At 39.8% G+C, this 17,547-nt stretch overlaps 2 protein-coding genes and 1 long non-coding RNA gene across 4 annotated transcripts in view; 1 reads left to right on the top strand and 2 right to left on the bottom strand.

The window, feature by feature from the left end:
- Window positions 1-6,144, bottom strand: part of pah (phenylalanine hydroxylase) — a 16,090-nt gene extending 9,946 nt beyond the window's left edge. The window contains exons 1-3 of the mRNA XM_058417220.1: window positions 6,008-6,144; window positions 4,796-4,903; window positions 143-326 (exon numbers count right to left, since the gene is read on the bottom strand). Of these exons, the coding sequence (XP_058273203.1) occupies window positions 143-326; window positions 4,796-4,903; window positions 6,008-6,052 (337 nt within the window). The 5' untranslated portion in view covers window positions 6,053-6,144. The remainder of the gene's footprint in view (window positions 1-142; window positions 327-4,795; window positions 4,904-6,007) is intronic.
- A 2,670-nt stretch (window positions 6,145-8,814) lies between these two features.
- LOC131369750 (uncharacterized) lies at window positions 8,815-13,763 on the bottom strand. Of its 2 annotated transcripts, none has more exons than XR_009207327.1 (3): window positions 9,488-13,763; window positions 9,169-9,367; window positions 8,815-9,083 (listed from the first exon to the last, which is right to left on the bottom strand). It is a non-coding gene; the product is annotated as an uncharacterized LOC131369750 (long non-coding RNA). The 2 variants fall into 2 exon arrangements; XR_009207326.1 differs by having other exon boundaries at window positions 8,815-9,367; window positions 9,488-9,728; window positions 9,832-13,763.
- On the top strand, window positions 13,729-15,695 carry ascl1a (achaete-scute family bHLH transcription factor 1a). Its single transcript, XM_058416595.1, has 2 exons — window positions 13,729-14,514; window positions 14,643-15,695. Exon 1 carries the CDS (start codon window positions 13,920-13,922, stop codon window positions 14,505-14,507), a length of 588 nt encoding a protein of 195 aa, XP_058272578.1. The 5' UTR covers window positions 13,729-13,919; the 3' UTR covers window positions 14,508-14,514; window positions 14,643-15,695.
- The last annotated feature ends 1,852 nt before the right edge of the window (window positions 15,696-17,547 follow it).

Genomic DNA, 17,547 nt, shown 5'->3' with positions numbered 1-17,547 from the left:
AACAAATACTTTTACAAGTGTAAAATAATGTTTGTGTCTACTCATGAATGTGTGCATAAGTTTGTGCCCTGGCAAATTTCATCACTGAGTATGCTATGCTAATATGCTAAACTGTCTGTAAACGGCGATCTCACTCCCTCACATGTGTCTTTCTGCTTGCTGCGTGACAGCTCGTGCACTTGGCCGCTGATTTCGGCGCGCAGGCTGTTGACGACCTCGTCCAGGGCCGGGGAGCAGGCAGCGTCCACGCTGATGAAGAACTCGTACTCGTCCTTGTTCAGGCGCGAGGGACGTGACTCGATGTGGGTCAGGTTGATTCCCTTATCCTGTCGTTTACAAACAGAAAACAGAATGAATACTTACGAATAACGAATTAATTCCGTGATTAATTATACGATTTCATGATTCTGAAACGTTACAATTATTTATACACATTATTATGTCTATAACATGTCTGCCTCATCACTTTACATATTTGCATATTTATAATGTACAAATTTGCATATTTATGTTGTACACTTTATATATTTTATGTGTTTATAATGCATTATAATGTCTTATGCAACCTTTTTTTTTTTGTTAAAAAAAAGGTGCCAGACAATAAATCTGTGTAAGTGCTTATAAGTAGATAGACATTATATTACATGCATAACACTTGTAAAGGTTATAAGGCCTGCATATGACTTCATAATGGCATAACCTTCTTTATAACCATTTATAAAGCACAGGTATGAGATTATAACCTCAGGTTGGATAACAGTACAGGAGCTATGGTACGTTAGAAGATTAGTGTTTGTATGAGCAGATATTATAATGCACATTACAATGTAACCTGACATTATGCAGTCATAATGTACACTCGTGCTTTATAAAGTGTTATGACTGACTCTATAACTGTATGTATAATGAATTATTTGCAAATTACAGATTATTAGCATTTATGTAAATCTTTTATGTTATCTTTTGTAAACTGAAAAATGAATCCATTAATTTAAATGCTGTGTACCTGAACATGTGTATGTTGTAAATGCATTATGAACGCCGCATACTTTGCATACTGCATAGGTTATTACATAAGTATGTAATTTGGTATACAAAATATTATTGTTATAAGTGCAGGCATAACATTTCCTAATGCCCATGCATGACTTTTTAACGTCATGGTACATAATAATAGAGAAACTGCGTTGAATGTGCTATAATGCATTATAAAGTATTTTGTACTTTTGTACTACAACATGCTACACTGCTGTACTGTTATAAATGTATTTATAATTCATAATGAATACTACATTCTTAGGACGTGTTATTATAGAGCCATATTATTTTTTTTTGCATAAGCATACTATACCAGAGAATGTGCTTTATAAAGTATATTGTATGCTATATTTCTAGTTATAAAAACATTTGTAATGCATTATGAATACTACATTCTTAGCAAATGTTATTGCATACCTATGTAGCATACAAAATGTTTTTCTGAGTACATGCATAACATTTTATAATACTTGTGCATGACTTCATAATGAGAAGGTACATAATAATAGATATTTATCAGGGCATGGGTTATATTGCATTATAAATGATTATGTATGTTACACTGTACTGTTATAAAGATTTATAATGATTTATAAATACTGCATTCCTAGAAAGTGTTATTATAACGTTATATTTTTTTTTTTGCATGAGCATGCTATACCATAAGCATGTCCTATAGAGCAGTATAAAGTATTATGTATGCTACACTGTATGCTATGAAGGCGTTTATAATGCGTTATGAATACTGCATTATTAGGAAGTGTTATTATACAACCATAATATTTTTTGCATAAGCATACATGCATGTGTGTGTGTCTGTGTGTGTGCGTGTGTCTGTGTGTGTGCGTGTGTGTGTATGTGTGTGTGTGTATAAATTTCACACTTATGCTGGTATTTTTCCTCAGCCTGTGCTTTTGATCTTAAGGACTGCATTACAGCATGATGTTGTTGTTGTTGTTGGTTTTTGGACACCAGGTGGTGCTGTGCTGCTTTGTATCTGTTCTTAGTGAAATGCAGTGATTCTAATTTAGTGACATGTTTGGGCTTTAAACACCAGAACAACTTGTGTGCAGTCTAACTGATTGAAAAGGAAATGGTTAAGTGATATACATTTACCTTATTTATTGTATATTGTAGCGTGATGTATGTACAATATACAAGGTGTATGTCTCTTAGGGTTGTGTGTGTGTGTGTATATGTTGTGAAACAGAGACAATATGTGAAAGTTTGTCAGTTGGACATATTGTATGCTGCATTCAGGCGTAAGCACATAAAACTGTTTTTAAAGCAGATGTGTGTTTTTAATTAACACTTTATTCATCAAGACGAGGGCAGAGACGCTGCTGCTTCCCGATTGGTCCAGACAGGAGGCGGAGCAGAATGCCCCACAAGCTCCTAATTACTCCTTTCCTCATCTGGAAGCAGTTGGACCATATGGATGCTGCATTCCTTCACACAACAGCATCTGGATGTTCGTGTTTTGTGTGTACTTCATTCGCTTTTTTATATAAAAAATTATTATTAAGGCATTATAGGATCCAGATGTTGTGCTGTGTGCTGAGAGCACAGAAAGCTGCATCTGCATTCGAGTTTAACGGATTATATATTTTATCATGTAACTTATCGTTATTATTATATTACTACTTCTGGATTCGTGTAGTGATGCTGCGCTTGAGTGCAAAAGTTTGTGCCCCTTCTGTTGTTGTTTTGGTCAGGGAGAAAATATTTACAAATAATCAACAAAACTGCTTTTCTGTCATTTTGGAAAATCTGCATTCATTTTTATATATGCATACAAATTATATCTAGGCTTTTGATGTTAAAATATTTACAAAAATATTTGTTGAAATATCTTTTAAAAATAAAATAAGAATAAAAAAGATTGTGGAATTTTTCAGTATGAAATTGATCCCCATTTTATTATCAATAATCAACATTTTGGAAAAATTCCTCCTGTCCAATTAGGGATAAAAAGAGCGTTTTTTTCTAAATATAAAAATATTAAATACAATTTTTGAGGAAAATGGTTTTAAAGAAACTTCAATTTTTTTTTCCCCCCAAATAAAATTAGTGCATTTAATAATGTTTACAAAGCATTTAATGACACATAAATTGCCTTATATATGGGATATGTTTATAGAGATATATGACATAATATGATGGTGAAGTGGGCGGAGCTTGCAACTTATTAAGATTTAAATGAAAAAGATTGAAATAAGATAAAATGTGCAACATGTTAGGGGGTGTTTTCGGTGGGTGGTGGTGGTGGGGGTTGGGGGTATTTGGAGGTGGATGTTGGAGATTCTCCAGTTGAGAATCATATCAGAGTTTTGGGGGTGGAGTAGGGGGTGGATCATGTCCCATGAGATCTCATAGGTTAAGACTACGCTCTGTACTGCCTCTTCGCCACAAAGGTCCATGGCTTTTTTACTGGACTACCACCACATTACATCGAATCCTCTGATTTAACCTTTGCTTTGTCTACTTGAAATTTCCATGAAGAGAAGCAGAAAGTGATCCCAAAGCAAAGAGGTGCACTTTGATACGAATGGCATGTTGCCCAGGGAATCTGAGGTTAGGATGAAAACACGGTGTGTGTGTGTGTGTGTGCATGTAGACATGTGTGTGTGTGTTCATGCTTATGTTTGCAATAGACATCAACCACAAAGATCACAGGAAACATTCCAAACTTATTACGCCAACCCCCCCCAAAAAAGTCAACAAACAACAAGCTTTTAAATTTTACTTTGGACCTCTCTTTCCTCGCCTGATGCAAATTCTTTCTCTTTTTTCCCCACAGACCCTCAACGATACAAACATTTTCGGTCCACTGTTAGATCCTGTATTTAATATGATCAGCACTGTTCAATTCTTAATTCTGATTGGTCAGGAAGAACAGCATCTCTGACAGCAAAATCACACAATCTGATATTTTATCGTTTCTACAGTAACCACTCGTTCTCTGGGATGTCTAGCGGGGACGTTCCATGTAGACGGATTTTAAAGGAAGCATTCGTTAATCAGATAATAGTAAATATAGTGAAAAATTTCCATCAAGGTGATGTTTATTTACTGTAATATTTATGGAAGGAGTCTCCAGTTTCAGTGCTTTGGAACGGCTGGAGATTTTCAGATCAGGGAACGTTTACACTCAATTTTTCTACATGAAACTTCAAAAGAGAGAGGAAAAAAAAAGAAAAGCCAGTGAGGGAAGGACTGTTTATAGCTGCTATAATGTAAGTGACATCAGGGAACTGGCTTGTTCCAGGAAATAGGGATGTTCTTGTTCCTTTATTTACGAAGTTTTTTAGATTATTCACGTTTTTAATGCCGCTCTAGATTAACAGGGATGGTGTATATGGAAAGAAGGGACTGGATGGAAATGGAAAGAAGGGACTGTAGGCAAAAACCAAACAAAGAAACAAACAAACAATTCCAGAGGAAAAATATATGCAAAAAAAAAAACCTGTAAAAATCTGGAAATAATTTTTTGTAGCTTGGGAACCTGAAGCTTTTCTGGAGATTAAGTATCTGTATTTTATTTAAGATCTGATCACTAAAATGGCTGAACTAAAAAGGGAAACTTTTATTCTGTAATTAAAACTTTCTGCTGCAGGTGACCCCCTATGATGATTTTTAGCTGAAGATTTCTTTTAATATCACAACCTGAGCCTTTCTAATAATACCCTTCTTTCCCAGCGTTTTGACTAAAGCTCAGTAATGAACAAGTAATGAACAGGTAAGACGCAGCGCTCACCTCAAACAGCCGGAGGGCATGGACCAGCGCTCCCACTCCCTCTTTCAGTGAGAAAATACACGAGACCACACCGGACTTGTTGACCTGCTCCTCCAGGTAGATGGAGCCCTGCGGAGAACCGGACACTGATTATTCTTCCATGAAGGAGGTAAAAGTGTGAGGTAGAGTAACACATCCTGTCTACAGAAACATATACAGAGTCTTTCATGATACCAGACATTCCAGCGTGCCGAACATTTTCACACACCAGTGATCCAGTTACACAACCCCATTACCGACTGATCACAAGCAGGTTGTGGCACTGGTGTGTGTGTGTGTGTGTGTATATGTTTGAGTGTGAGGGGATTTATAAACTCATGACTATCATCAGTTTCACATTCCTCAGAATTAAATTCTTACCTTCACGTGAGGAAGAAACATTTATGTTTAATCCGACGTGACAAACCCGCCCTTTCACCGCCCCCCTGCTGCCCCCCTACTGCCCAGCGACCAATCTCCCCCCCCAACACCCAAGACCCAAGAACTGACACCTGACTTTTACAGAAAACACTGGGATTCATGGATAAATAAATAGATTATACATTCTAGAGGGAAAAAATTGAAAAATAAACAAATAAATAATTATTTTTACTTTTTTGTTCTTTCTATTATAATTATTATTTAAAAAATAGATTGATAGAGTGTATTCTAAAAAAATATAATAAATAAATAAATAAATAAATAAATAAATAAATAAATAAATAAATATTTTTTCTTCTGTTTATTATTATTATTATTAATATTAAATGCATAGCTAGCTAGCTAGCTAGCTAGCTAGATAGATAGATAGATAGATAGATAGATAGAAAATCTAAATTTATTTATTTTTTAATTTTAAATTATTTAAAATAAAAAAAAACTTTTATGATTTTTTTAGACATTGGACAAGCTGCATCATTGTCTTAAAGTCTGAGTGGGAGCTTTTGTGCAGATTTCTGCTGACTCGGCTCCACAATTCAATTTTCAAAAGCCACACACACACACACACACACACACACACACACTCACACACACACACAAAAACACTCACATTTTAAATGGAAATATTTCAGAATAATTTCTAGACCTATTTCATTCCTGTACACAGTCACAGGTGGAGGAATTCGTTCATTTCTATAATAATAATAATAATAATAATAATAATAATAATAATAATAATAATAATAAAATCACCCGGGTGCTGTTGTCTCCATTCAGCTTCCTCAACATCGCGTCCATCCTCTCTCTGAGTCTCCACTCGGTCTGTTTTTAGCAACTATTTGCAACTTTTTCCCAACTTTAGGCGTTTTTTTAAAGCCAGTCACGTGACTCCACGCCCCCTACCCCGTGCCAACAGCGTCTGTTCTGTCACGTGACGCGTATTAAATCTGAGTTTGCATCTCTGTGTCCAAACACCTGACCTCTAGTCACTATTACTGCGTGAATTAAATATGTTTCGGTGTGTTTTTTTTTAACTATTTTTCTGTTTTTTGATCAGTTCCAGAGAGAGAACAGGTGATTTGTTTTCAGCGTTATTTAAACATTAGCGGTAATGACCACTAGGTGGCGACAAACACCATAAATTATACTTCTCAGCTGGCACATTATAACAGAGCTTTCCTATCCAGAAAAATTCAAACGATTTACAAGTTTTTTTGTGCTTTACAACTGCAACACATCATTCATCACATATTACAAAATGGTAAACAATAACATTTTTAATAAATGATGCCAGAACGCTGTTAAATACAAGTATGCACATGATGCATGGATTATTGTTTTCATCTGTTCTGTCTGTGTGTGTGTGTGTGTGTGTGAATGTGTGTGTGTGTGTATGTTATCTAAATGGACACGGGCCATCTAAGAAGAGAAAAAAATCACGTCCTACACGCTTAGGGAGATAAACAAGAGCCAACTGTAGGGCATTAACCTGTGTTTTTTTTTTCTACTATAGAGGAAGCCTAGAAGACACATTTCTAGGAAACACATAGGAGGGCGCTTCATCTCATTTTCTCGTAAGTACAGTAGGGAAGACTACAGGGCATCTGCATCGTATTATCTCCATTAGAAGGAGACTCATTAGGACACTTCACCCTGAGGGTCCGGCAGTGAGTTAAAAAAGGCGTATGTGACCTTCATGTTGCGATTGTTACTCAGCAGTGCAACTGTACATCCCATGCTATAGAAAATATCCAATATGTAATATGCCTAGACTTATTTCCTAATGGCAAGTTTGTGTGTGTGTGTGTGTGTGTGTAAAAACAATGGACAAATGGGACGTATGGTATGGGAACATTTACAAAGTGTTTTATTCAACTGTTACATTGAGTCACACATAAAGTACAGAAAAAGAAGCCATTAAATCATCACATTCATCACAAACTTGGTCATTTATCATTAACTTAAAAGGTTCCAATCCAAGACAATTATTACCGCCAAGCAAAAGAAGTACATCATGTTGAAGCTAAGCAAACACAAAAACAACTGAACTGAAAAAACAACTGAACAAATTCAGTTCAAAAGTCAACACACACACACAAACACACACAACCTGATGCAGTGAAATGTGAATAGGATTTACATCAACCAGAATTGACCAGATATAATATAAAGAATAGCAAAGATAGATCTTTAGCACCAGTATGGAGTACATTTGGAATAAAGTGCAGATGTGTGCAGTTGCAATATAATGTTGTTAAGGTTCTTGTGATGAAATACTAACATTTATAATATATAACACAGTACCTCACAAAAGTGAGTAGACCCCTCGCATTTTTATAAATATTTTATTATATCTTTTCATGTGACTACACTGAAGAAATGCCACTCTGCTATGATGTAAAGTAGTGAGTGTACAGCCTGTATAACAGTGTAAATTTGCTGTCCCCTCAAAATAACTCAACACACAGCCATTAATGTCTAAACCCTTGCCAACAAAAGTGAGTACACCCCTAAGTGGAAATGTCTAAATTGGGCTCAATTAGCCATTTACCCTCCCCAGTGTCATGTGACTCGTTAGTGTTACAAGGTTGGTGTTATCGCTCTCACACTGGTCACTGGAAGTTCAACAGTACTCTCTGAGGATCTGAAAAAAAGAATTGTTGCTCTACATAAAGATGACCTAGACTATAAGAAGATTGCCAAGACCCTGAAACTGAGCTGCAGCACGGTGGGCAAGACCATACAGCGGTTTTACAGGATGGGTTCCACTCAGAACAGGCCTCACCATGGTCGGCTAAAGAAGTTGAGTGCACGTGCTCAGCGTCATAGCCGGAACCATGTCCTGTGGTCCGATAAGACCAAGATAAACTTATTTGGTTCAGATGGTGTCAAGTGTGTGTGGCGGCAACCAGGTGAAGAGTACAAAGACAAGTGTGCCTTGCCTACAGTCAAGCATGGTGGTGGGAGTGTCATGGTCTGGGCCTGCATGAGTGCTGCCAGCACTGGGGAGCTACAGTTCATTGAGGGAACCATGAATGCCAACATGTACTGTGACATACTGAAGCAGAGCATGATCCCCTCCCTTCGGAGACTGGGCCGCAGGGCTTGCTAAAGAAGCTGAGGGTAAAGGTGACTGTCTGGCTAAGCATGTCTCCAGACCTAAACCCTAAGGTGGGGGAGCGCAAGGTCTCTAACATCCACCAGCTCTGTGATGTCATCATAGAGGAGTGGAAAAGGACTCCAGTGGCAACCTGTGAAGCTCTGGTGAACTCCATGCCCAAGAGGGTTAAGGCAGTGCTGGAAAATAATGGTAGCCACACAAAATATTGACATTTTGGACCCAATTTTGACATTTCCACTTAGGGGTGTATTCACTTTTGTTGCCAACGGTTTAGACATTAATGACTGTGTGTTGAGTAATTTTGAGGGGACAGCAAATTTACCCTGTTTGTCACATGAAAAGATATAATAAATAAAAATAAATATTTACAAAAATGTGAGGGGTGTACTCACTTTTGTGAGATACTGTATATATATATATATATATATACATATAGGGCTACATGGTTGTATTTACAAGAATGTAATGTGGGTGTGTGTGTGTGTGTGTGTGTGTGTTGTGCAAACAAATCCAAAGTCTAGTCTCATGTGTCATCCGGGTTGGGGGACAGAACGTCCTGCATAGAGAAGCTCCTCCTCATTCGCTCTGTGTTTGCCCTTCAAGAAGCTGAAGTGGTTCCTTGACCACAACAGAGAGAAGAGTCCATTAATTGGATATCGGACTTCCTTCAGTATTTTCCTCGATATAATCTAGCACTGCTTGGTGCAGCTAGAACAAACACACAGACACAAACACTTGCATTTTCAGTATATTAATAATTAGATGAACCATCAAATGATCTGCTAGGACTCACACGTGTTACAAAGCTCATCATGTATTCATAGATAGATCAATGTTTTTATTGTTGTCCTTCAGCTTATCTCTGTTCAGGGTCGCCACAGAGGATCGTCTGATATCCATATTTGATTTGGCACAAGTTTTACATCAGATGCCCATCCTGATGCAACCCTCCTGTTTTATCCAGGTACTGAAAGTTAACCACTGAGAGACTGCTACCATGAGAGAATTTATAGTTAGATCAATAATTATCAATATTTATTCTTTACTGTTAGACAAATATTTGAATGAACCCACACTAGGAAACTAATAACAAAGTCATTATGACGCACTACCTGCAACAGGCCTTCCCCTGGAGTTCCTCTGAAGAGCTTATTCATCTTCTTGAGTATCATGTATCCTGGTCAGAGTTGTAGTAGATCTGTGGTCTATCCTCCCAGGGCCAGAGAGCACAAGGATGGAGAATGGACCCTGGACAGGATGTCAGTCTATTACAGTTTTTGTTACTCCTAGGGGCTGTGATTCACCATTACATCTCCTGCCATGTTTTTGTGAGATAGAATGAAACCAGGGAACCTGGAAGAGAGCCACATGGACTGTCTGTGTGAAACTTTGCTGAATTGAAAAATGCGAAAAATGAATCATGAAAAATTATGAAAAAAATTTGGAAATTAGTTACACTGATCAGCCATAACCTTCTGAGCAGTGAGTAAGAAGTGAGTAAGACTGATGATCTCCTCATCATGGCACCTGTTAGTGGGTGGGATATATTAGGCAGCAAGTCAACATTTTGTCCTCAAAGTTGATGTGTTAGAAGCAGGAAAAATGAACAAGTGTATGGATTTGAGCGAGTTTGACGAAGGGCCAAATTGTGATGTCTAGACCACTGGATCAGAGCATCTCCAAAACTGCAGCTCTTGCTTGGTCTGCAGTGGTCAGTATCTATCAAAAGTGGTCCAAAGAAGGAACAGTGGTGAACCAGCCCGTGTGATCCGATCCAACAGACGAGCTACTGTTGCTCATATTGCTGAAGAAGTTAACGCTGGTTCTGATAGAAAGGTGTCAGAATACACAGTGCATGAAAGGTCCTGACCTTGGCAGCAACACAATATTAGGCATGTGGTCATAATGTTAAACCACTTCCAATTTCCAAAATTAACCACTAGATGGCAGTGTTAGCCTGTTTTATCACAAACAGCCCCTTCAAGCAAACATCTAAGTTCTGTATATATTTATTATAAATTTGTTTCATAATATAGCTTAAAACAAGGATTGCTGAAGGATCATTATGATTCTTTCTGGCTGGAATCATATACAACTATATCGAATTAGAGGAAAGTACAGTTCATGAACCTTTTTCCACAATGAATATAATCTAAAAAATCTTCACAGATCAAATCATATTCATAAAAGCAGTGACTGTTGAGCTCCAAAATTCCCCTAAAACATCCAGGAATCAACCAGACCAAGCCGTATTACGAGTTTAACATCAACTGACACATTTTTGGCCACCTGGATCGGGAACTTTCTACAGCCAAGAGCGGACACGACCCGCGCATGCGCACTGAGCTGTCCTGTTTCGGGAAATTTCTCAGCATCTCCGTTATCTAGTGTACTGGAAATTTCTTTAGAATAAAAAAAAAAACACACCCTGTCTGAGAAAATTATAGCGAAATCTAACTGATTTCCAACCTTGAACATGTTTAGCGTTTATTTTCTGTTGTAACACACCTGATTCGACTCCTTAACTAATTAACATACCTGAAATGTGTGTGGTTAGAGCAGGGAAACGAGGAAATGTGTGAGATTGAATGGTTTCCATGAAGCACCATCGTGCAATGGGATAGGATAGTGTCCAGTAAGACATCATTTGCAAGCTTTCTTTCTTTCTTTCTTTCACACGCCACTTTTCCGTCTGCGCATGCGTGCGCGCGTGTTTCGCGTGTAGCAGCGTGAGCGTCAAGTGTTTTCACGTGCGATACAAAAGGTTCAACCCCTCTGTGCATGCGTTATCTCCCAAATGCATCAGGTTAAGTCTGTGTAACATCGTTTAACGCCCAGGTTCACGCCAATGCACGGTGGCTGTGGATGAGTGCGCGTTTAAGAAGCACCGCTGGACCTTTCTGAATCGCGATCATTAAGGGGTTTTGTTGCTGTTTAACCGTAGCTCCACAATCCTGAGATTCAGAGACAGATAGCGCCTTTCAGTGGACCGATATTAATGTTTGGCTTGTCTGAAGAGAAACTGGTTCCTCCCCAAGCAAAGATGGAAGTTGTACAGAACGTCTCTGTACGCCTCTGTCCTTCACTAAGCTTCCCTAAGAGACTTAAACACTGCTCCATCATGACAATGCACCTGTGCACAAAGCACAGAGCTCCATGAAGATGCCCCATAGTGTGTGATGGTTGGAGAGGATGAACTCGAGGGTCCTCTATAGAGCCCTGACATCCCTTTAGGATGAACTGGAGCCTCCTTGACATCCCAAAATCAGTGTCTGATCTCACGAATGCTCTGTGGTGATCTGAATGAACACAAATGCTCCAACATCTAGTGGAAAGAAGAGTGGAGCTTATTTTAACAGAAAATGGAGAGTAAATTTGGAATGAGATGTCCAACCAGCTCAAATACTTTTGTTGGCAATGTGTCCACAAACTTCTGGTCAGACATTGTAGTGTGTATGTATTCAGGGTTTTCTTTTAATCTCTACTTTATACTTTAATTATGGAAAACAAAAGGATGAAAATGAATTTTTGAGTCAGAAATAGTGATATTATGCAGCGTGCTCATATAGTAGGAAGTCGATTCAGATTTTGAGAAAGCAATACAGTCGAAATGTGTAAGATTTAGTGAAATCTTATGCTTACATGCGAGCATTGACTCTTTAGGGTCTTCGACATGAAAAATAAATAAAAATAAAAATAAAACCGGAACACAGAGAGTGTCTCGATGGACAGTGAGTTATGTGTAATTCATGCGTAAAAACATTAACTCGGTATTATCAAACTCTTTAAATCCAAACCAAATGTTTTCCAAAACACACTAGGATTGGAGTATAGGGGGAAAACATACAGAAGTGTTTGTCCCTGTGCACCCGGATGCCATATTAATTATTACAGCCGGCTATGAGTGGAAGCGTCCAAACAAGAGGGAGGCACCGGCGGCCGCGCGCACGAAAGAAAAGCCTTCACAAACCGCTAATTGGAGCCTGTGAGCGTCCTGACAGAGCATGGGAGATAGGTTTCAGAGAACTGTGGCTCAGGAGAGAGAGGCGGAGGCTGGGGGGGAGAAAGTGAATAGAACCCACGCTTCTTTTCTCAACTCTCTTGCTGTGCTAAAAAGGAGGAGAGAAAAGAAGAGAGAGAGAGAGAGAGAGAGAGAGAGAGAGAGAGAGAGAGAGAGAGAGAGAGAGAGAGAGGGAGGAAAACTTGGAGGGGGCTGGGTGCTTGAATGCTGGCCTGCTCTTGAATGCCACAGCCAAGTAAGAAAAATTACACAATTTATTGCCCCCTCACCCCATCCCTACACACACACATACACACACACATGTGCGCGCGCGCAATAATTCAGCGCTTGCTGCTGCTGAGAGTCACTTGGTCTCGTTCAGTCCTTTTGAATAATAATAATTCAACAAAAAAAAGTTCAATTATTCCGCTCTATGGAAAAGAAGACTGACTACGTCTACTGTAACAAAATAGCGTGTAACCCATCATACACAAAAGCGCACTCGATGCACCTCACCTCTCCTCCTCTAAACCACCCCCACCCACCCCCCTACATGTCCGACTGCCCCGTGCATTTTCCCCTCGAAGTTCCACTTTCTGAATACTATAGGACAAACTGCAGCCTTTGTATAAACTATAAAACTATGGTCGAAAAGCTTGTTTTTAAATTCGTCAAGCGAACCTACATGGTTTATTTTCATTAGTGCAAGTGGTCTAGATGGATTTTGTAGAAAATGTGCAAATATATTCCTCGTCTATATGACCTAGATATCTTCATCACTTGTGGTTTTTATTGTTTAAACGATTTCATTCGACTTTATTTAGTGTACAAAGCAACTTCCTGCCTTCACGAGCTCTATAAATAAAAGTGACTTGAATGGGCACGCGTCACTGAAAACGCAATGCAGTGTTTGCAGCAAAAAAAAAAAAAAAGTTTATATTTACGACCAGTTTTCATCTAGTTTATAAAAGAATCGCGGAAGCCCCCACGCTTTAAAGTCGGCAAATTAATAAAAGTACAACTGCAACTTGTTATTGTAAGCAGTGCGCGCGCAAAGGTTTTAAGATTTAAGATAACTTTTAAAACTTGTTTCGGCTCAGGAATTCAGCAGGATCTAAATCACAGGTTACTATTACGGCGTTTCTTTTGTGGAAAAGTTTTTGCCATGGCTGAAAAACTCGAGTCGTACTTCACGGCGAGTTGTTTATTCAGCGGCAGGAGCGGCACGCGCCCGGCGTACGCGCTGCAACCGCACCGGCGCCCGAGCGCGAGAGGGGCGTGGCCAGAGGAAGGGGGGTTGCGGGGTGCGGGGAGCGCGTGGGCCAGCCTGCCGGTGTATTGAAAAGGCGCGCTGCCTCACTCTCGTACTTCAGAAGAAGATCGCAGAGCTTTGCAAAGCTCGAAGTTCATACACAGGAATCGTAAGCGCGAGACACACGCGAACGCCACGAGCGCGACGCGCGGCCACCGGACATCCTAAAAAAAAGAAAAGAAAAAAGGCTTGCGTATATATATTGTTGTTCTTGTGAAGCATCTCTCCGGTTATGGACATCGCAGCCAAGATGGACCTAAGTATGGAGCAAGCTCAGTTTGTGGCGCCCGCGTGCTTCTTCGCCACCGCCGCCTCTCAGAGTCTGAGCCCGAGCGAGAGCACCGGCAAGTCTGCATCCAAGCAGGCTAAGAGACAGCGCTCGTCCTCCCCGGAGCTGCTGCGCTGCAAACGGCGCCTGAGCTTCGCGGGTTTCGGCTACAGTCTGCCGCAGCAGCAGCCGCACGCCGTGGCGCGGCGCAACGAGCGCGAGCGCAACCGGGTCAAGCTGGTCAACAACGGCTTCGCGACGCTGCGCGAGCACGTGCCCAACGGCGCGGCCAACAAGAAGATGAGCAAGGTGGAGACGCTGCGCTCCGCGGTCGAGTACATCCGCGCGCTGCAGCAGCTGCTCGACGAGCACGACGCCGTCAGCGCAGCCTTCCAGTCGGGCGTCCTGTCTCCAAGCGTCGCGCACTCCTACTCCAACGACATGAACTCCATGGCCGGCTCGCCTGTCTCCTCATATTCCTCCGACGAAGGATCCTACGACCCACTGAGTCCCGAGGAGCAGGAGCTCCTAGATTTCACCAGCTGGTTCTGAACACCAGGTTAGACCTCCATTTCTTTTCTATTTTTCAATTCCACATCCGCTCTGAAATTCCTTCTTGTTGCACTTTTGCACGCGCTGAACGCAGAACTAACGGTTTCGTCGTCTTCTCTATTTTTTTTAAAATAGGAAGATCCTGAAGATTGTCAGCACTCACTCTGGAGGTTCAAGTGCGTCCTCTGAGAACACAAGGCACTGCGTTTGCGCTCCCGTCCGGTTGGATAGACCCGAGTTCACAAAATAAAGAGAGACTGGCCCAAGATGAGAGGTCGAAGCGACACGCATCGCACCGGCCCCAAGTGTCCCAAGCCAAAGGACTTGTAGAGCAGACAAGTGCAAAAAACAAAAAAAGAATTAAAAGCAAATGCGCAGGGTTTGGCTATAGCCCAAAGCGTATTGACCCAACAGATCCATTTAAGATGTACTATTTTTCTGCATAAGCGATTCTATTTGTTCTTTAAACTATGCTAAACCCAATCACAGAGCTGTCCTGTCCTGCACAACAAAATCCCCCGTGTTGATTTAACACCTTCAGCTGGACACAAATTAGCACTGGACGAGTTCATTCAGCACTGCAGGTGTTCATTCAACACTGGAAGAGTTCATTTGAACTCGGGGATTTTGCTGTAACTCTATGCTTCCAACCCGGCGGAATTTATTATAATGAAGTTCTATTTGTATAAAAAAAAATCACGTTTTTTCTAAATATATTAAACTATTTTTGTATGTATGTAAGAGATTTATAGATGCTGTTTTTGTACACATTCATTGTAATATGTATATATTTTTGGCTTATACATAAACATTAAGCCTAAACACCGTATGTTGCTTATTACCTCTTGCCTTTTCAGACGTGTAGTCTAAATGCATCTGTTTACGGTTTTAGGCTTGTTGTTGCTTTTATTTTTGTTTGGATTTTTTTTTATTATCCTGGAGTTTGACACTCCGGAGATTTATTTCAGCACCAACGTGTCTTATTTAACGGGAATTACATGTACTATGACTCGGAGTTCACAGTGATCAAAGGTTATGCAGCTATTGTCCAAACCACGGCGGTCTATTTTCTCTCCACACTGCCTGTTTATCTCTGCCTTTACAATATTCCAAGAAAAAAATGGGGGGAAATGCCTTACATCCATATTTTTTACACTTTAGTCTCATAATAAAAAAGTTTCTAAAATACCTGTCTTGTTTCTGTGGCTTTTCATTCATATGAATATTTCATTATTTCAATATTTTGAGGGGATGGATGGTGTTAGGAGGAGGAGGAAGAGGAGGAGGGGGTGAGGGTGGGAGTGATGGGCTTATTTGGATCTCAGTATTTCTGAAGGGGAACAAAGCAAAGAGAAAAATATGAGTTGGATATGTTTTTGACCTTGAAAGAATTGCCAAGGGGGTCTCTAATGATCCAACATGCTTGAATTAGCAAAGATTATACCAGAGAGAGAGAGAGAGAGAGAGAGAGAAAAAATTTATATACTCTCTATCATTTCACAATAATTCCCCCTTATTATTCCAAAACAAACACTCATTAACGATAATGAGTTTCTTGGCTCACAGCTATTTGTGGTTTTATTTTTATTTAAGTCTATTCATATTATTTAATTTGCCTTCAATTGTTTAATCATGATAGAACACATTAACCATGAACTTATAAAAACAATCAAACAAATAAATAAACAGATTCACCACACATATGTTAGATAAGTAAATTGCAAACTCAATATTGATGCATCTAATGAGCTCAAGCTTTGATTAAAATTGCTTTGAATTAAAACTGATTTAAATAAAACGATCAAGCCCCAGGATATGGCTTGTGCTGGTTATGGTTATGTCTCTGCCCTAACTCTCTAAGCTTGCCTTGCCTTGTAACTGGACCCTGCTGTGTTTTCTCTGGATAAACAGTATGCTATAAATGCCAGGAGATGTGTTATGGATCCTGGAGTGCCTGTGTACATCGACACATAGGAATGCCTTATACACACATTGATCCCTGCTGTAGTGTGTGTGGTGCTGAGTAGAAATTGTTACCACACATTGTTAAAGTTCTATGATAATATGATGAGTGAAACCTGCTCTGCAGACACAAAGATACCAAACTTCACCTTTCTTTATCTCTGAGTTATCTGTACCATCAAAAGGGTCTTTAACCTTACAAGATGAAACTTTAATTAAGCTTGAAATGTACATCAGTGGTATTCATGGTCCACTATAAAATTAATGAATTAATTAAAGTATAAAGTTACACAGTAAGGGTACAGGCATGCAGTCTTGACTACACCACGTCAGTCTGGTATCGTTATTTCTAAGTGTGTATGATATTTTGTTCAATATAAAATCTCCTGATATTCCTTCAGGTTGCATATTTGGCTACACATTGCGCATGCGCACAAAATGGCTGATACTTAAGCTAACTTTATTCCATTACTGCAGTTCCTTGGCTTTGTACTTGTACTCTGCTCACTGACCGTAAAGTTGAATTCAACCTAATCGAATCCAATCTAATCGAATCTAATCTAAGCCTATGCGCAAAAGGGTGCACCAAAAACTTACATAATTCTAATTATTCTCAAATATTTTTAAGTATCTTCCTCATATTCAAACTGTTACTGTTTGTCTCTGTGACCTTCGTGACACAAGTGAAGATAACGCGCTCGCGCTTCCCTAGTGGAGGCACTCGCTGGGCTTTGACAGGTAGCTCGCGCGCACGCGTGTTCCGGGGCGCGTGCCTCGCCTTGACGAGCGCGTGGATGGAAACCGTGCGCTACGTCACGGCGGAAGGAAAGGCGCGTGCCTTGATGAGAGCACGCGCGACCGAGCACCGGCACTCAGCGAAACTTTCTTCTCGAGGCAGGTGTTTGCGAGAAGAAAACAAGCAAACATACGGACAAACAAACAATGCAACTTTCACGCACAGTTGGAGAGTTTTGTTCCCTCTCGCGCTGTGTTTTTTGTTTATTCTGCTAAACAGTACAAGAAATTCCACAGACTCTCAAAGTACATTTAAGTTTTACAAATATAATAGGAGAATAAA

This window comes from Hemibagrus wyckioides, linkage group LG19, assembly GCF_019097595.1.
Source record: "Hemibagrus wyckioides isolate EC202008001 linkage group LG19, SWU_Hwy_1.0, whole genome shotgun sequence".
Classification (NCBI taxonomy): domain Eukaryota; kingdom Metazoa; phylum Chordata; class Actinopteri; order Siluriformes; family Bagridae; genus Hemibagrus; species Hemibagrus wyckioides.
This window is presented reverse-complemented; position numbering and strand designations above follow the sequence as displayed.